Source organism: Colius striatus, chromosome 5 (genome assembly GCF_028858725.1).
Source record: "Colius striatus isolate bColStr4 chromosome 5, bColStr4.1.hap1, whole genome shotgun sequence".
Classification (NCBI taxonomy): domain Eukaryota; kingdom Metazoa; phylum Chordata; class Aves; order Coliiformes; family Coliidae; genus Colius; species Colius striatus.
In genome coordinates this window covers 44,416,831-44,437,669 of record NC_084763.1, presented here as the reverse complement: position 1 = coordinate 44,437,669, position 20,839 = coordinate 44,416,831, and the positions used below count along the sequence as shown (strand labels likewise).

General features: G+C 36.9%; 1 protein-coding gene across 8 annotated transcripts in view; it reads right to left on the bottom strand.

The window, feature by feature from the left end:
- WDR37 (WD repeat domain 37) overlaps positions 1 to 20,839 on the bottom strand; it is a 59,813-nt gene that overhangs the window by 25,627 nt on the left and 13,347 nt on the right. For 7 of the 8 annotated variants that reach the window (XR_009818740.1, XR_009818739.1, XM_061996354.1 and 4 more), the window contains 9 exons: positions 19,762 to 19,939; positions 16,050 to 16,146; positions 12,621 to 12,716; positions 12,393 to 12,457; positions 7,322 to 7,457; positions 5,931 to 6,002; positions 3,924 to 3,968; positions 1,979 to 2,082; positions 464 to 701 (listed from right to left, as the gene is read on the bottom strand). Coding sequence is in view for 6 of the 8 variants with exons in the window: in XM_061996354.1 (XP_061852338.1) it covers positions 464 to 701; positions 1,979 to 2,082; positions 3,924 to 3,968; positions 5,931 to 6,002; positions 7,322 to 7,457; positions 12,393 to 12,457; positions 12,621 to 12,716; positions 16,050 to 16,146; positions 19,762 to 19,899 (991 nt within the window). In the remaining 2 variants the exon portion in view is untranslated. The remainder of the gene's footprint in view (positions 1 to 463; positions 702 to 1,978; positions 2,083 to 3,923; positions 3,969 to 5,930; positions 6,003 to 7,321; positions 7,458 to 12,392; positions 12,458 to 12,620; positions 12,717 to 16,049; positions 16,147 to 19,761; positions 19,940 to 20,839) is intronic. The other variant, XM_061996359.1, reaches the window with a different exon arrangement.

Genomic DNA, 20,839 nt, shown 5'->3' with positions numbered 1-20,839 from the left:
AATGCTGATGATTTTTCCTTCCCCCCCTCAAATAGAAAAGAATAATAATCATCATTCTGAACTTGAATGTTACTACTGCTGTAAAAGTTGAAACTGTATTTAAAAGCAAAAAAACTACTCATTTCACATTACTATTAAGTAGCAATAGGATATTGCTACTTAATATGCCATGAACACAGCAAAACCATTTTACAAGAACTAGAATTTGGCTACATTCAGTTTGAAACAACTACTTTCACAGGTTAAATCACAAGGTCAAAAGAACACTAATTCCTGCTCGGAGGATTTTCAAGATTGGGATTTCAGAAATCATTAAAACAACGAGCAGCAGCTAAATTCTTGTACACCCTCATATTGTACTCCAGGGAACCTACTTGTGTTTCCCACTGCTCTAGTAGCTACAAGAAAAATCTCACGTATAAAAATATACCACCAATTTATCTTTTTGTGAGTGAACAAATACCTGTAAGAGAATGGACAAGTTCAGAAGTCTCCACATCATACAGATTTGCTGTCCTATCCCACGATGCTGTCACAGCTTGTTTCCCCCCAACAAGCCAGTCAGCTGCTATGACCACTCCTTGATGGCTTTTGAGTGAAGTCAGTGGGGCTCTGACAGTGGGACAATCACTAGAACCATCTCCATCTCCTTCAGGTTCATCTTTATCTGAGAACTCAACTTCATCTTCTCCAGACATTTGCTATAAAATGTAAGAGGAAAAAAGACTTATAATAAAAGGGAAGGAATGTCTCAAGGCCATGTTTTGCAGTATAAATATTTCCCTGTCTCCTTAACGTGAATGTGGGTGATTCTGTAGAATCTCACCTATTAGGTACTCACTATCAAAACCTCAGTGGGAGGAATAATACCAGTGAGTTAAATGCAGCTTTACTAACTACTTCAATTTAAGATCTCTTCCAAACTGTTTAGCTCTTAGTATCTCTTTACTATCTGGTAAGTCTTTTTATATTCCCTTAATGTATTACCCTTGAGTTTTGTTGCAGAACATGTACCAAGGGCCTGTTTTCAATTTTGAAGGGTAGAAGGCATCTAACACTATTTTAATCTTTGGGAAGACAATGATTTACAGTCATGTTTTTATCCATTAGAATCAAAATCATGACATTAATATTTGCCTGACAGTCAATTCATCGTGGTCATGCACTGCAGATGCAAACTGGATGCAAAATAAATTTGTTAACCCTGAAGCATCAATCTCTGAACCCTATTTCACTTATGCAAGACAAATATACTTTTCTTTCATGATATTTGGATGTGAAAAAGATAACATTTGCACTGCTCTATCAAAACAGAAATGCCAAATCAAATAAACCGAACCAAACCTCTTCCATTCAGAAATCTCTCTCATACAACTATCTCTTGCCCCTACTCGGCTTACTGTGGAGCTCATGCTACAAACCATGTTTGTCTTGACAATTCAGTAAGAGTGCACTGAAGTCAAATACAGCAGTTGACAGTCTACAGTAAATGCTGACTAAATAAAAGCCTGAGGACAACATCAGATAGTGTGATGAGTGCTGGCAGGGGTCGATTAGACATCAATAAAAGTACAATTAAATAAATCTCAGAAATACAGGTCTTTAGCATCAGTTTCCAATTCTTAACAACAACAGCTAGTACAGGTAGGTCAAGCTACAAGGATAACTAGTTTTTGAACATTATTATTTATTATTTGAATTAATGCCAAAAAAATTACTTGACGGTTCAGTTACTTACACAAGTATTACCTTGAACAATTAATGTACTTGAAGCTGCATATTCTATTCTGCAGCATATATCTTTGAAAACATGAAGTGAGCCTTTCTTGAAAGAAAGGCTGAAATTTGCATGTTAAACTAAAAACCTTAAAATTCCACCTTTTGCAATCCTGAAATCACATAACGCTTTAATTATGTATACATTAAGCATTCAGTCTTATCATAAAACCCATATCTGATGAAATTGCTGTGCAATTACTTTAGTTGCAGTAAGATGACTGCTTACATTGCAGTCTGCAGTTGGCTGAGGTGTAGGCAACTGTACTATGTATCTCCAGATGTGAGCTGTCTGGTCTCCAGATGCTGCACAGGGACAAGAGAGGTAAAAAGAGAGAGACTTAATAAGAGCATTTCCAGAGACAACAAACACAAGCTTTAACATTACCTTTGGCAATACTGAGTGGTATCTTTTTCTAACAGATACCATTGTGACCTTTTTGGTAAGCAAGACTCAACATCAACAGTTACTTTCCTGACTTCAAAACAACAATGATCATCTTAGTCCAACTGTTTGATCAATTCAAAGCTCACCAAAAGTTAAAGCGTATTATTAAGGGCACTGTCCATATGCCTCTAAAACACTGACAAGCTCAGGGCATGTCTACCTTTCTAGAAAGACTGCTCCAGTGTTTGACCGCTTTCTTGGTAAAGAAATGGTTCCTAATATTCAGCCTAAACCTTCCCTGGCACAGATTTAAACTTTTCCCACCCATCATATCACAGTATACCATGGAAAAGAGACCAGCACCTCCATCTCCATGACTGCTCCTCAAGAGGCTGCAGAGAGTCCCTCAGTCTCCTTTTCTCCAAATTAGACAAACCTGAAGTCCTCAGCTGCTCCTCATAGGACATGCCTTCCAGTCCTTTCACCAGCTGTGTTGCCCTCCTCTGGATGCATTCGAGGACAGACCTTCACATCCTTCTTTAACTGTGGTGCCCAGGGCTGCACACAGCACTCGGGGTGAGGCCACATAAACACTGAATACAGCAGGATAATCGCCTCTTTTGACTGGCTGGTTACATGGTGCCCTCTTGGCTGCCAGGGCACACTGATGGCTCCTATTGAGCCTGCTGTCAACCAGCACCTCCAGATCCCTTTCTGCAGGGCTGCTCTCCAGCTACTTCTCTCCTGATTTGCATTACTCTGTCCTAGGTGCAAATTCCAGCATTTGGACTAGTTAAAAATCATCCCATTAATCACTTCTCAATGCTCCAATATATCTAGATCCTTCTGCAAGGCATCTTGTCCCTCAAGAAAGTCAACAGCACCTCCCAGTTTGGTATCACTGGCAAACCTGATAATGGTGCATTCAATTCTTTCATCCAGATTGTTGATAAATACACTGAACAAGATTGGCCTTAGAATTGAATCCTGAGCAATACCACTGCTGATGGTTGCCAGATAGATGTAGTCCCACTCACTACAATCCTTGGAGCTCTGCCCTTCAGCCATTCTTCACTCTGCAGACCACAAATCTGCATATCCCAGAGGGGCAACTTGTCCAGAAGGATGCTATGAGGGACAGTATCAAAACCCTTACCAAACCCACAAAAACTGTATCCAGTGATTGCATGGGACTTTCCCTTTGTGAACCCATGTTGACTGTGCTTGATTACTGCATTATTCTTTAAATGCCTTCCAACAATACCAAGTATAATCTCCTCTGGATTTTTTCCAGGAACTGAGGTGGGACTAACAGGTCTGTATTTCCCTGGGTCTTCCATCACACCCATCTTGTAAAGTAAAATGACACTGTCTAGCTTCCAGTTGTCAGGGGCCTCTCCCCAGACTCCCAGGACCTTTGGTAGATGAACAGGAAGGGTCCTGCCGTAACATCCACTAGCTCCTTCAGTACTCTCAAAACGGAATCCAATCAGGCCCCATGGACTTGTAAACATTCAGCTGATGTTCGATTCCAAGTGTCTGGTTTGGAGCAGGTAAGCACAATGACAACAATATGACAAACACGGGTAGGAAGATCTAGATCTGATCTGTTACATCTTAAAATATAAAGATAGTTCAATCAACAAGGATTATTGACAAAGCAGTAGAGAGAGAAGCTATGACCAAAAAGACACTAGTAAATGACATTTGTTTACCCATCATGATTAACATACTCAACACATGAAAAAACTTTACATACCTGTAAGAGCCACTTGTTCAGTTGGATGAAACTTTATGGAATTCACTGTGTGAAACAAAGTACAGCTTTAAGCTAGTATAGTAAAAAAATTCTTTCAGAATGTTTTATTATTAAAAGCACAGAAAAAAACAAGAAGACTTCAGTTTTAAGTAGTTTTTGTAGTGTAGCAATCTTTTAGGTGAGATAAAGCACATAAATCTATGTCGTATCAAGGACAGCAGCTGCAGTTATACAATAACACATTTTCTAGTAAGTTGTTTTCTGAATACAACTGTTTCATGTTATAGAGGATAATCAAACCACATTGAAATAATCATGTGTCAGGAGATAATGCTCTGGATTTCCATAAGGAGAATCTATGTATTTGTAACTATTTTTAATATAATGAAAAATTACTATATATGGCCATCAACTTTCTGCTTATAATTTAAGATTGCAAGAACAAATACCTAAGAGCCTAATGCAAATATTACAAATTATATTTCAGTTCTGCAACCATATACAAAATCAACATGATTGCTTTAAAGTAGTCCTGCAAGAATTCTATTGGCCTACAAAGCTACTCTTCATTTGTATTTCAGTGCCTAACATTCAATTACTTGTCATCACTGAGCACTTTCATTTGCAAAATCCGTATGCTCTTCTTCAACACTTCATCAAGAAAGAACTTAGAAATCAGTTCCATCCATCATACAAGTAAAAGGGATGTTTATGTTGTCAGGAGAATGTGTTATAATGAGCCTAACAGGATATTCTCTAAATTGTTCACACTGAACTAATCCAACAGTGAACCAACTGCTGGCACCCAACACCTTTGTTCTATTTCAAATCAATTGTCAGACATGCAAAGGCAAATTTTAGTAAAATATACTATTTTTATATGTGTAAATATTTTTATTAAGTATAGTTGTCTAATGGTTTTTAATTTTGTTTACACACTACCGTTAAGTACAGGTTAGAACTTTTATTATTTTCATGGTTATCCAAATAGCAATTTAAAAACAAAATAGTTATCAGCACGAAAATGTAAGTGATTAAAGGTTTTAAATGTGATTTTCTGGAAGCTAAAGGTGTCCTCTCCACACAGCAAGCAACTCAAGATATCTGAACAAATTAAAGTGTTACCTGCTGTTTCTATGCATCTATTAGTATCTTTGTGCTGTAGAAGCTAGTAGTCATATAGCAGGCAAAAAAAAGTAGAAACTATGACTGAAGCAGCAGACCACTCTCTGGAGAACTTAATTCTATCTCTATCTTTGCCTCATTTTCTGGGTGCATCACTCCAGGGTATGATCAAAGTGCTACACTCTCAACAGCAAATTAAAGCTATGCAAAACTTCTCTACCTTTGGTCTATAAAACCCTATACTGCAACCCATTATGAGACAGAAAACACCTAATGAGGTGCTTGTCAAATTGAACATCAAAAATTAAGATAAAAAACACTCACTGAATTGTACCTCTACACGCAAGAAGGGGTTTAAAAACACCATGTCCAAAATGTTCATGTTGGTATAGAGGAAGACAAATGCCTATTTTGAATTGCCTTCAAAACAAAACTTTAATATTTTGCAATAAATTATATACAGGATTGTGTACTAAACAAAGAAGTGCAAACAGATATTCACCCAGCATCTGTACTTTGTATCCCAAATATAACACAGATCTTGCAATTTCTAATTATATAAGTTTCTCTGCTGCATATGCATGAGACCTCAATGAGTTCTGATATTTAACTTCTGAGTGTCTTAATTGTGCCTGCAGATTTCTTTCTATGGACTTGGTTACTCATTTTACATTTAGAGAACTGTCTTAATATGTCCCTCCAAGGAAGAATCATATTACAAAACATTCTCTGTAAGAAGGTTAGTGGAACTTCACAATTGACTTGTTAATAGTGTTGGCAAGCCTGCAAACAAAACTGCAGTAAACATTTTTGTAGCTGTCCAAAACACATTTCCCCCTCCCATACAACATTTCCAGTTTTCACAATATGCCCTTGTCTTACCTGATCCAACATGCCCTACATACTTGACAAGGCACTTCCCTGTTTCTATGCTCCACAGCAAAGCAGTGTGATCTACAAAGATGAAAAGTAGCTGTAAATACTGTTACAAATGGTTCTCACTTTTACATGATTCAACAATCAAGTTATCTTTGACTGTAATGCATACCATACAGAATACATTTCAAACACAGAACAAGCTAAACCCTCTTGATTAACACCTTATATATAAAATACAAAAGCTTCCTATCATTACAATTTAATACACATACCCCTCAAAAAGGCAAAGGTGCTGTCCCAAACACATTCATTCACAGGAAATACTGAAAGGAAATTCTACTTTTGATCTTTTTCCTGACTTGATTACACACTTATGTATAACTGTGTATCACAAGATTCAGAAAGAACAGGGCATTCAGTGGTGAAAAACTCAGGAAGTCACTACAAACAAGAGTTCTACACACAGACTATTTACTTCCTGCATGAGTCTCAAATGCATGGAGCTCACTGCAGAGCACTACAGAAACTTCTTTAAAAAGGAAATCACTCCAAATGCCACTCCTTTATCCTGACACACCTCAAAATAAATAATTAATGCAAGTACTTGTTAGTGGGGAGAACCTTAATACTCAATTGGAGAATGGCTGTTTCCAAGATACATCACAAAAAAGACAAAATGTCCCACACAAAGACAAAATTGTAACAGTTCAGTTTATGAAGCAGAGGTTTCTGATCCTTATTATTTATGTCCAGTAAGTATCTTCAGATTCTGTTCCAGCTTCAAAGTCCTGTCCTTTCAAACTGACAAATTCTAACTGCTTATGGTTTATTTCCCTAATAATTTTCCAAAACTTTTGGAAAAACTTTTCAATTATAATAGATTTAGTGATTTATTTCTTAGTATCTGTTCCCTCTCAACTGGGAAGGAAGGAATCTAGTAAGTTAGTAGGAACTGAAAATTAAGTGCTGCCTCTCTCAGGCAAAAGCCAGACTAATGTAAGAATACAAGAATATGCAAACTATGATTACAGCTTTTATAAAACAAAGGCTAAACAATATTATGATACAAAGTCTGCAGGGATCTCTGCATACAGTCAAATAGCATTTTGTGCAAGACCTCTCCAAGTAAGCAGCTCCCTCATCCACCCATTTGTACCATCCAACAGGCTAGAGTTGATTCTTAAGGACAGCGTGACCTTCATGGAAGTGGCACATACTTTAGAAAGATCAACAAAGACACCTGAAGTTTCTGAAGGTTACATGTTTCAAGAAAACTCCAATTTAAGAATTTTTCAGCTACTGAACTTCTTTAAATCCACCCTTTCAGCTACATTTGCCGTAGCTTAGAGAGAAAAACAGAGTTTTTTAAAGATTCAAGCAACACAAAACTTTACCAGCAGATGCAGTTCCCAACACCACTGGTTGAGTTTTCGCGACACTGACATCCCAAATACCATCCCTGTGGCCAACATATTCCTTTACCAGTTGACAGATTGCCCTTGATGTTGTAGTTTTAAAACTGGAAACAATCTGAAATAGCAGAGAGACCAACATTTTTTTTCCACATTGACCCAAGATTAGGCAATTATCTCACAAATACAGATACTAACTTTTTCATAGCGATTCTTTACTGTTCTGACAGTTCACTAGTATAAAAAAAAATGACATTTGATGGCAGAAAATTGAGTTTGGATACAAACATACCTCAGTTTCTTTTTTCTTTTTCTTTTTTTAATAACAACTCTTTCTTTCCCAGAATGCAAGATAATCTGTTCTGTACTACAGTAATACAATCCCATTGGAGTAATGAGTTGTAAAAATGCAACATGCACTTTCTATTCTGTTTGGTAAAGGGTTACAGTGTTAAAAACAAACAAACAAACAAAAACCCCCAAAAAACCCCAAGATAACTTTCCTTGCCTATTCCCAAACAAACACATCTGATAACTTAAAGATGGTGTATGTCATCCAGTCTGAAAAAAAAGTACTTATTTCATAATTCTAATAAAATCCAGAAACATTTCCATTTAAAACACTTACTGCTGTTTTACTTCAAAACTGTACACAGCTAATCAAAAATGAACCCGACAGCACATGTCAGTTTATTTGTGTAATAAAGGGGTTTTTTACAGATATGTCAGACTCATCTAAACATTTGATAACCTTCATTTCCTCAAAGCAAATGCTATTAGGGAAAACAGAGAAGACTCGTTAAATCCAAATAAGTATGTGTGCAAGTTATATCAGATGAAGAAAAAGTCTAGCTAAAATAGTAAAACTACAAGGCATTACAGTATAGGAAGGCTGAAAACACTCAGTACTCAGTGTCTACAGAAACAAATTAAATTGGAGAAATTCTACATTTTCAGATATAGGGGAGTGCATTTTTTTTTTAAGTTTGTCCTGCTGGAACACTTTCAGTCACAACTGAAATCAAGAGTGGTAAAAGATGATTTCAGAAAGTAATATCTAATTTTTACCTCACAATTCCCGAAACTCGTAACTCTTCTTTGAGAAATGCTGTCTGAAAAGCTTTGTTAAAATTGAGCCAAAAATAGACTTCAATTTATCAGTGTTTTCATCTACGTGTATTTATGGGCAGGTATCTATCTGACCAGTTAAGTTAAAACCTTTAACTGCTTCAGCACAAATCATATTAAGACCTATCTACAGCTTAGTAGGTTAGAAAACTAATTAAGTCTACATTTCAGACACAATAAACTAAGGTTGAAATCCCATTAGTTTTTGGTACCCAAAAAGATGGTCTTAAGTATGTCATTAAAGCAAATTACTTCTAAAAAGGTTTTCAAAAGTTAGAGGATATCAGCAAGAGTATTCCAAATCCTGAGCATGTCAACTTTCCAATGATGGTAGTGCCTTATTTGAATTCCAAATTAACAGCTAATATGCATTTCAGTTTCACAGAAGCAAGAACAATCACTAAGGATCCACTGAAAAGAAAACAGGCTAATAGTAAATATGAGTAGGTTCAACCATACTACAGTTTCATAGGCTTTGAATATAATCCTACAGATGCAACTTTCACATTGAATATAGTCCTTAAACTAAATGAAGTCCTGTATGACAAGCAGTAGGGCAGAATTAAGTAAACAGTTAGGGACCAACATAGCACTCAGCTCAAATCCCAAACTTGACATCTTTCAAGTCTCAACCCCACACTCATAATATGCCTGCATACTGTCTTTCTACTGTTGAGTCAAATCCTCATGAAGAAGTTTTTTAGTAGAAACTCCTACTCATAAAGCAGCACAGAGCTTCCAAAACCGCTGGACAGTGGTTTCAGGGATCATTTAATGACAAGGCTGTAAAACCCCTTTTGGAGTATTAGCAGTCTTGAATGATCACACAGAAGAGTTCAAGGACATTATCTAACACTAAATATCCTGATAGAGATATTTCTTTTAAGCACACTTTTTCTACACATTCTTTTTCTTTCTTTTTTCTTGTCCCTTACCTCACATACCAGGAACTGGATAAACTAGATAGTGCCTTGATTACTTCCTAGGTCCTTAACCATATATAAACAGTTTTCCAAGAAAAGAAAGGAAATACTTAACATGTAACTTGCTAAAAAGATGGTTCTGTACTGCAGAAAATCTTTACAATCACTTCCACAGCATATTATCATATACAAACACAAATAAGTGGGCAATTTTATCTTGAGTGTGTTCCACCTTTGTCTGTCCTCTTACTTATATCCATATAGGTTCATGTACTTCCTCCTATACAGAAAATTGTTAAGGAAACAATTGTCTGCCATGTAAACAATCAAAAATTGCAAATTTAAACACTATGAAAACAATTGTTTACCATGTAAAACAACTGAAAACTGAATCTGAATTGAAACAATCACATGGTAAGAAAATTCAAAGACCTATAAAAATGACTCTTAAGAACACATTAGAAATAAGAATGAAAACTTGGTCAACTCAGGACCAGTACAACAGCATTACACTGAGAATGAATGAATATAATTTCCTGTGGAGCAGCATTGAGCAGTGAGGTCAGAAACTACATCTTCCAAAAACTTTTACTCTCTCTAAGAGTCCTTTTCCTGATAAAGGAGAATCAGAGATCTTGGGAGGTTAATTTATGATGGAGCGAGTTATATGATTTCAGTTTATTTTAGGACTCTGAATAAACTATTAATGCTTTCCTGATGCCTGCAGGTAAATTACAGGATCTTGTCCATTAACGTATACAAAAATTATCTTTTAGAGCACCAAGCACTAAATCTACTCTTATCTCTCCAGGAGAAGGCACTGATAGCTAACCCCTGCTGTTAAAAACATCCCTTTAATATCAGTTTTGCCAGCTTCATATTCAGAGTCCTAACTCAGCTAAGGGAGAAGAATGTCCAGGTATGGGAATTTTCCATGAAGCACGAGAATTTAGCATGTTTACCTCAGCATTTTGTCCAAGAAAATTAAGAAATTGCTTTATTCTTAGCATGTTTTACCAATACTAAAGCAGTCTAGGATCAGCTTTCTCATTAAAACCAGTAAATATCAAAAGCTTTTTTCAGAACCCCAAACTCTTTATAAGAAGAACGGAATCATGCACAATGACACCAAACAACTGGTTTGTAAAACTTAAGTCTCTTCTAATTTCCCACGGGGGAAAAAACTTCCAAAATTTAAAAGGTATTTGTGATGAGTTTTAAATTAGGCTTACAGTATCACTATAAAGATGGGCTGAAACCACCAAGTTTCAAATGCAACCAATTTTTGGTCAATGATATTGTTCACTCAATGCTCATAAGACAGATATAAGAATTTCAAAGCTGTGGAACAGATGGAAAAATCATAGTTTGTTAGAACCTTAGTCTCATGACTTTTGGCTGTAGTGTCTTTTTGGGTCAAGAGACAAAAGGTTACAGCTCAGACTCTTCTGTGTAGGAAGGAAAAAGAGGTCAAATTAACTTCACTAAGTGCAGAAAGGTTTCAAAGAATATACTTCATCATTCCCCTCAGTCGTCCTCTGTCTTCCCCAGTAAATTCTGATTCAAATTTGTGGGGAAAAAAAAATATATCAGCACATTCAAACATCTGCTGGTTATCAACTGGTGTAATAGATATGCACAGTGTCTATAATAAGGTATTAAACTCTTCCTGTTCCATCACTCATGACTGCTGCGCATGCATATCAGAACAGTGGGAAGCAATGCAGTCACCCAGGAGTTTCCACTCCATACTTCCCAGCTTCCCACACTGAATGCACCTGCCTTGCCCAGGAAAGAACATTGAGTACTACATCGCAAGCAAGTAGAAGAACACAAGTACTTAACACCAGCTTTAAAAAAAACCCAATCAGAAACAAAACAACAAAAGCTCCCAACACTACACTAGAGAAAGTACTAATTGGTAAGTACACAGCTGGTGTACTAATACTGTATTTTCCCTATTAATATCAGATTGCTCCTGCTTAAGTGGCTTCATTAAAGAATTCATAAGTTGTGAACTTTTAAGAAAAAAGAAGAGGCTCCTCTGTGGATCCAATTGGCAAGAATAAAGAAGAAAGTACAAAAAAAAGCCAATAAAGTAAAAAGGAGACCACATAAAACACAGTAACTTAGATCTATTTCACCACACTATTCTCACTCTTTCTCTCAAACTTTCAGACTACTTAATAAATGGTATTTCAAAGACACCACCAGTCATTCCATAACCACTCACTGGCCTGCAACACAAGTCACCACAAAGCTTCTTATATAGTTACTTCATGCACCAGATGCCACTGATTTTCTCATCTCTCATTTACTTTAAATAATGTATCATGAAATGACCATGAGATATGGCAAAAAGAGCATCAGATAAACTCTCTATGAAAACTTACAAAGGGGAGTGAAACAGGGAAACAAAAATATCCGATAGATGTAGATGTGAAAAACTAAAGTTAAAAACACCAGACAGGGCAACTGTGCTAAGAGACCAGGTGAAAAAAAGATCACTAGCTACTAATTTGCAGGGCTTCTTGGAACATGAAGGAAACAAACCATTCTAGTCTCATTGCTAAGAAAGAAAAGTAACTTTAAGAAAACCACCACAACCTTAATCATACCCATCTAGATGCCTACTTACGTCCTCGTTTCAACTGCAGTACCGAAACATTTATTCAGAAATTCACTATCTCATGAAATTGAATTTTTGTCTTAGTTCTCTTTACAAAAGAGTAATTCCACATACACAGGTGTGCACACACTCTCTCCCCTCCAACATCCCTTCTTTAAAAAAGGTCAGCAAATATTGTAAAAAAGTCATATAACATGGTTGATGTAATGGGTAATTGATGAATGCCAGATAAACATACTGTTCCTCATGAGGGAGATTTACTTAAAAAGAACAGCACTACTCGGCTTAAAGAAATCACAATTCACAACTGAAAGACAGTCATGTTAGTCCCATTAGTACACATTGATGAGTAGAGGTTTAATTTGTCTCATACCTTGCTAGTAGATGCCTTGTAAGTTGTCTTTAATTTCTGAGAAAGCTGACTGGTACTATGACTGGCTGTTGAGACAAATAAATTCAAAGGAAGATATTTCAAATACAGCATTAGCTTATTTGTATAAGTAACTAGTATTCATTCCCTTCAATAAAATCCAAGTTTTGGCCAGCAAAGTATAAAGAGAAATAAAAAATAGTAGTCTAGGATTCTTTGCGGTTCTCTTACCTTTTGTTTTCAGTTGTCCTTTGCTCAGTTCAGCTCCATCAATTGTCTGTCCTTCGCCTGCTAAACGCTCATTCAGTGTATCAATCTCTCTACGTACTAAAGAAAAACAAAAATTCACATTAATACAAAAAATTGAGTATCAGTATCAACATCATTAACACACTATGTAAGAGTTGTTATGGTTAGTAGGTAATCTATTTTATGCTAAGGACAGGAAAAGTGATCAACTGTGATTTTATAAAAGCAGGTCTCACCAAGACATAAACCAAGACTCATGATGAATTTTCCAGAGATCAACTTTGACCCAGATTCCAAGGAAAGTATTGACAGCTTCCAATTACTGTTACTTTTACTAATACATGTGGCTAAGGATTAAGAAAACAGCTTCTGGGAAATACATGGCACACCTGTATTGAATTAAATCCAACAGAAGACAAAAAACTTGCAGCATCATAAATATTTTAGCGACAGAATTAGTATGTCATTTCTTGACAAAGATATGAAAACATGAAATATTATTCTTCCCTTGAATATCTGTCCACTGTGAGAGTTTCATCAAGAAAGGTAGTACAGCAAGTGTGTATTTTTTATGCTTTGAAATACATTTTAAAATGCATAATGACATACATTTTACATACAACTGTTTTAGGAGCACTAAATACAATTGCAATGATTTCACTGCATGTCAGACAAAGCATGTATTCATAACAAGAATAATCTTTTTGGAAATTTTTTCATAACTGTCCACATTTCAACACAAGACAGAGTGATGGCACAGCTGAAACAAGCCAGATACTCCTAAATGATTTCCAGTGGCAGGGCTGGTTTAAAGTTGTTCACCATTTTATAAAGAACATTTTCAGTGCCCTGTATTTTTTCCCCAAAATCTGGGTTGATACTCCTTAAGTGCTTTCCTGAGCTGAAACTTTATTGAGAGGCTTTAATCAAACAGGTCTTTGTGGTCTTGAGAATAACTCTTAAGTTTGTCCTTCCACAAACTCTTAGCATATGAAAAAAAGTAATTCGCTCACAGGCTTTAAAATGTGGGAGAAACTGACACATGAGAAGTATAATCCTTGACAATTTTTAGTGTCATGGGTTTGTGTGGAGCCACTTTTTGCTTGATAAGAGGGGGAGGGGGCTGCAGTGCTGGTCCCCATAAGCAGTTCTCAAAATATACCTCGGCTCTGAGGTAAACTCACCTCCAACCCATCTGGGCCAATCTGGTGCCTCTGCCATCATTATTTAAGAAGGGAAATCTGCAGTGGAAGAGGAGGTGGAGGAGTGGTACAAGATGGAGGAGACCACACAGACACCACAGTCAGAGAAGGAAGGAAGGAGCACTGGACTGGAGACCCCCCTGCAGCCCATAGCGAGAACACAGCTGTACCCCTGCAACCCATGGAGGGCAACGGCAGGACTGAGAGCCACCAGTAGCTCCGTGTGAGTGTTCCTGAACAGGCAGGAGACTGTGTGAGGAGGCAGCCATGGCGTAGGCCTTGCTGGAGAGCCTGCAGCCCCAGAGACACACACAGGAGGCAGAGAGGAGCTGCAGCCCTTGGGATGAACACACGTCAGAGCAGCCAGTGCAGGGCTGCTGGGTGTGGGAGGGACCCTGTGCTGGAGCAGGGAGGACTGATGAGGAGCCCGCCTGCTCTGAGGAGAGACAAGCAACAGGAGCCATTGGGAATAAACTGACTGAAACCCCCACTACCTGTCCCCTTGAGCCATTCATGGGAGGGGAAGGTACAGGGCTCTGATCCTGGGAAGAGGGGATGTGTGGGGGGAAGGTAGTCCTAAAGGGCTGGTTGTGCTCTTCATCATTGTATCACTTTGTGTTGTTTTCTGATCGTTATGTTTTGGGGTTTTATTTTTTTTGGTTGGTGGTGGATTAAATTAATTTCATTTTCTTCTCCAAGTTGAGTAGTTTTGTCTGTTTTGCCTGGGACTATAAGTGGCAATTGAACTGTCCTTGTCCTTAGCAGGTTCCAAAGGCCCTCGGGTACTTATGGATGATCATTGTCCTTCATTCCTAGAAATTCACTGAAGTTTCAATTCTAAGTACTAAAAAATTTAGTTTACACTTCCATACCCCATCCAAGTGCTTGAAATAAGCAAAGCAAGATTCTCTTTCCTGTCTTCTCAGTCACGTAAACCTAAACTTTTATAGAACACATGCAATACAAAAGAGAAATAAACAAAGAGACAGGCTTGTAGTAACAGATAACTGAAACAATCAAGCCAGGCAGATATAAGAATTGCCTGGGAGGGATAGGAAAAAGGAGTATATGAAAAGACAGAAAGGAAAAAATCTGAGACTGTCTACATACAGTAGCTACAACACTAGCATAGGAATGAGAACAAGAACAAAAAAGTAACAGACTGAGCATCGGAAGAGAAAAATTTAGAAATTGTGAGGAAAGTGGAAAGAGATCACAAAGGCCAGGAGTGAACTAGAACTTTGAGGTGAAGAAGATGAAGAAGAAATAGAAATGGAACAGAAGGAGAAAAATTACACTCTGAAGGGTACAGATAAATTCACCACTTGTTTTTTGACCAACATTTTTTAAGCCTGGGAAGGGAAACCCTACTTTTGTTCCTACCAGTCAACTTCTCAGCAGGAGATCAAGAACGCAGTTGTGCAAGTTGTCACTAAAAAATGTGTAGTGTTGATAACAGCCTTTAGCCAACACAATCTTGTGTCTCCAGAAAATAAAACCCAGCACATTCTCAAAATGCACAGAAGAATGGTTTTTTAATATAAGTGTTTGGTTTAACTGTGGGAACAGATTAGGTTTGGAAAAAAAAATTTGACTTGGCACCAAAGAAGATTCCAAAATTCAGAAGTCAAGCCACGTAACACAGATCCCGAAATCCAGCAAGGAAAATTGAGCAGCGGTTCTACTGTATGACTGCCTGGGTTACTTACTTTGGATTCTCTCTTGTCACCTTTGATAACCTACATGAATGACTGCCGTGTCATTAAAGTCATAACATTTTTAGCAGATAACACCTGTAATTTTTACCTGAGCACTCAACTTCAAAATTCCTGAACAACTGCAGGTTGTTTACTAATATTGTATCATTAAAATTGAACCTGTAAATATACAACAAAGCCACAGATGTCAATGGCTGAACAGAATTACTGCAAGAGTAACACCGTGATACTCCAGAGCCTACAATGACAAGGAGATAGTCGAGGATGACATATACCAGTTCTCACTTTATGACAAAAAAACTAAGAAAGTGGTTTTTTTCTGAAAAGGTACAAACCCCATCTCTGGCTATAAGTTCAAGACAATTCTTAAGACTCCTCACAGAAAAGCTACACTAATTACACTTCAGTTTCCAAAGTAAGCATTTCAATTAGCACGACTATATCATGAACCCGAACAATCCATAAATTGCCAGAAAGAAACAAATACTCACATTCCAAGTTTTCAATGTACAGGTTTTCAAACTCTCGCTCTATTTGTCCAAAAAGTTCAAGGAGTGTATTCCGGACAGAAGATGGTAGTTTAGAATCCTAGGAGGCAAAATATGGGGTTTACTCTTTTTTTTCACATGTATTTTTACATAGTTACCCTTCAATCTTAAATTTATTTTAACAATTCTCTATTGCCCAGCAATGAAGGAAATGAAAACTACTACTAATCTAGAACATAAAACAAAAAGCTCTGTGCATCACTAAATACTCATTTTACATACTCTTTCTCTTCCAAGGGTCAGAATTTAAATCCCTTGTGAGGTTTTTTATTTTTACTAGAGAAAAAATATAAAATCAAGATACATGGACAACTCATTAAAGAAAAAAGGTGGTGAAAAATATTAAGATGCTCCCAGTTTAAGAAGGAGGAATCCCTTTGGTTGACAAAGTAATTCAGAAGGTAACTATGCATTAGGTTGGGAAGTTATCACAAAGCACTCTATTACTAAAGTTTGAGACAAACTAAATTTTTAACATTTACTTCTTTTGTCACTAACCATACCTAAGTGTGAAGGAAACTACATTCTCTAATCCTTCCCTCCCCAGACATTACTCAAGTATCTTCTCTTCAATGAAAGTATTTTGAAGCAAATTCACAGAGAAGGGCTGAATGTTTTCTCCAGCATACTCAACATGGCAATTGAAGGCATAAAAGCAAGAACATAATAAAACTGCTAACACGGGTTTTATATGATCTGAGCTCAACACACAGCTTGACCATAAGTTTCTGTTGGCAAGTTATTTAAATTTTATTAATCTGTCTATAAAACAGAGATCCCTGAACAAGAGCATACCATGCCCAAAACAATAAGTACTGATTTCTGTTGAGCATTGAGGTTCCCAACATATCAATGATTCTGTTATCAAACACTGCTGAGCAGACAGTGCATAAAGCAGATGACTGCAGTACAATAAGAACCTAGTACCAACAAACATCATACACTTTAAAGCACAGTATGCTACTAAAAATAGCAAATTAGAAAACAGAAAATACTGTAATTAGTCTAATAACTATAATCAATTAAATCACTACAAGTATGGATCAAAGGATGAACCATCTTTGCTCACCATGCAAGTAAATGCTACTAAACCTGTTCTATTCTTCAGTTGCTGGTGGACCACAATATGTTCACTACTTATCTAGCTGGCCACCTATAAACTTTTAAGAGAAGTTTCCATTTAACTGAATCTTAACCTAACAACAAAAAAAGCTCAGCTACTACTTTGGAGCATATCTAATCCAGAATTCATCTCAGAATTCATTAGGACAACATATTATTACTGGACAAATGTGTAAATAATGCAGCTTTATTTAAAAACTGAGAAATATTTATGCAAGGAAACAAGATACCAAATTTCAAAGTGAAAGGAATATGGTACCATGAGTATCATATGATCAATATATCATTGTTCACCTATCAAGTGTACAGGGAATGTGCCCATCAGCAACATCTCCTTTTGATAAACAAAGTATGCAATTTCAAGGTCTTGAAATCATCAGCTATATGCAAGAAAAATTGAGTCTGCTTCTGCCACAGCACAAACCACTATTTCAGGACAAAAGTACAGAAGAAACATTACTAGAATGCAAATATAAATGTTAGTACAGGACATCACCTGAACCCCTGTGAACTTCATTATTCAATGCAAGTCGAGGATGACTACAGCTTGTTTGTTCTTAAGAGTTCCAGCAAACCCAAAGAAATAGGTTCCATTCCTATAAAGAGACTGAACTAGGCAGAATTATGTGCACATTTGCCATCAGAGGGCAGCATGTGCCTTCCACAAGTCAGCATCTAAACAACTACACTTAAATCTCACATTTTTGTTCCTCCACCTTTTAGGTATTTGTAAATATTAATGAGATTCCCCCTCAGTCTCCTCCAGGCTAAACAGCCTCAGTTCCCACAGCCTTTCTTCATAAGGGAGATGCTCCAGTACCCTGATCATCCTGGTGGCCCTGCGCTGGACTCTCCAGAAGTTCCCACATAATAAGGTTATCTGTTTATCACAGAATCATAGAATGGTAGGGGTTGGAAGGGACCTTTAGAGATCATCTAGTCCAACCTCCCTGCAGAAGCAGGTTCACCTAGATCAGGTTGCGTAGGAACACGTCCAGGCGGGTCTTGAAGACTTCCAAGGAAGGAGACTCCACAACCCCTCTGGGCAGCCTGTGCCAGGGCTCCCTCACCTGAACAGTGAAACAGTTTTCTCAAGTGGAACTTTTTGTGTTCCAGATTCATCCCATTACCCCTTGTCCTGTTGCTAGCTACAACAGGAAAAAGGGATGTCCCAACCTCCTGACACTCACTATTTAGATATTTGTAAATCAAGATTGCATGTGGTTTACAGCTTCACTGTGAAGGGGCACGAACACCCTTGTGCCACTGGCTATACAAGATTAAAGGTCAACAAAATCAAATAAGATGACACATAAAACCTTTACAACATTAACATATTACAGCACAACATACAGTTTAACAGAAATCACTGAAACCCCTTAAAATTTTGGTTTACTCATGGAAGTGACAGCATGCCTTGACCTCCCAGCTGCCTTTCGCTCCTTTCCTGACATAAGGCTGTAATAGTCCAAATACGTGAAGAGTTTTCTGTTCAAGGACTTACATTCTCTATTTTCCAGATGAACAGAAACAACTACTTTGTCTCTGTTAGTTCCAAGAAAACTAATACTGTAATTAATTGAATAATAGATTCATTTTTTAAAAATTAATGTCAGAACACTGAGAAACCACCAGGTTTTCCCTTCAGAGTATCTGCAGAGCCCCAGAGGCAAGGTTTCTCATAGCCAAAAACAATTAGGATTTCAAATCAAGTTTTGCATCACCTTTGCCAGGCCTGCATTACTATTGCATAGGCAATCTGAAAGTAACAACTTTTCAAACTGCTACTAACTTATCTTTGGCAGTACCATTTCAAATACTTTCAACAGGAGCCTTACCTACAGTTAATCTCAATATTGTTAGGTGAAGCGCTCCAAGTGGCTCCAGAATGCGTCCACTACACTGACATGACTAAGAGAATTACAGAAGTTTGTGGCTGCTGCTCTTTCCTTTAACACACAGAAGATCACATCTTCATTTGAGACAAATTGGAAAAAATAAAACAAAAATAAAACAAAGAACAAAGCCAGAAATGAAAATTTAAGTTAGCTCATGCTTCTGTCAAGAGGGCGACGTTTGTTTACTTTATGGAAACAAATGCAGCGCAGCATTTTCAACTATTCAACATTCCCTGTCAGGGTTGTAATAAATATTTCCATTGATTCATATTCCTGGGTCACTAATACTCCAAATTCAAACTTATGAACTTAAAAAAAATTCATCTTCAACACAGGCGGGGGTGTGTGTATGAAGCAAAACAAATAAGCTTTTTCCTTGTATTTATTAATGTGTTTATCATTCATTAAGAATATACAAAAGTCAATTAAAAAGCTCCACAGGTCTGACTACAACCTGAAATGCTGACAACTTCCATGTCAATAGTTTCCAAAGAGAGTCAGCACTTACAAGCAAGAAAGTCTGCTGTCCCTGCATCTTTACTGGACATATTTCATTACTTATTTAACTTCTTTGCGTAGATAACACTCCTCAAAGAAGTTACAGAAGTTACCCAAACGGCAGTGTATTATCTTACCTGTCCTTCCAACATGTCTCTCTGCAGTCCTGCTCGTTCCTGCTCGGAACTGTTGGTTCTTCGGATTGAAAGGCTGTGTGATTTACGTTTCTGCTTTGCTTGGCGAGCAGATGCACAACTTCCACTTTCTATTGGCATTACTTCAAAAAACCAGCTTCACAGAGGCTCCTACGATAAACTAGGGACAAGCATTACACGTCACAAATTGCTTTGCCAAACTAAAAAGAGTTTATTTTTTTCTTCTCAAAATAGGAATATCTAGTTCTATTAATTTTTGAGTTGTTTGGGTTATAATTTAAAAGAAGGGATTCCTATTACTTACAGCTATTCTTCAAACAACGTTAAGTTCAAAAACACATATACATAAACAAAGTAGAATCATCTCTGCATTACTTATTCATTAGCTAACAAACCTCCACAAAAGGAAAATCCAATTCAACTGCATTGCTCATTTTGGAGAACACTAGCAGAGACAGCCCCAAAATGTTTCCAGGAAACAATTATCATGGATACTATATTTCACTGAAATGCATGCAAAATTAAAACCCAGCTGGAAAATGAAAGCAAACAGACATGATAATTTAGGGACACTGTCAGGTTAGAAATGCATTATGCAATTTTAAGCATTAATATATAGAATTTAATAGATTATTTATATATAAGCAGAAATTCATTTTAATGACAGATGTTCTAAAAACTACTTGCCATCATTTTTGAGAGCTCATACTTTCACTTTCTTGATAGTAAAAGTGCCCATGAACTTAAGAAAAGAACAAAAGTGCACCTGACTTACTAGGCTGTTGTTAATTTTTGTCAACTTGTTAAAGCCAAATATACATTTTAAGATCCCTAAAAACACCTGACAGTATCACAAATTAATATTACCATGCATGATCTTCTGCTTTCCCCTGTTTAAGAAAAATCAAATTATTTTTGATTTCTGGCATAAACATGGAGAAAATGCTCTTCACTATCAAAATCTGATTTTGTACAAACATGTAATTACTGGATTTTCTTTTTAAGTTAAACCTGATATTCAACAGAAATTATTTTTAGTTTCATGGGGGTACCAGTTGTT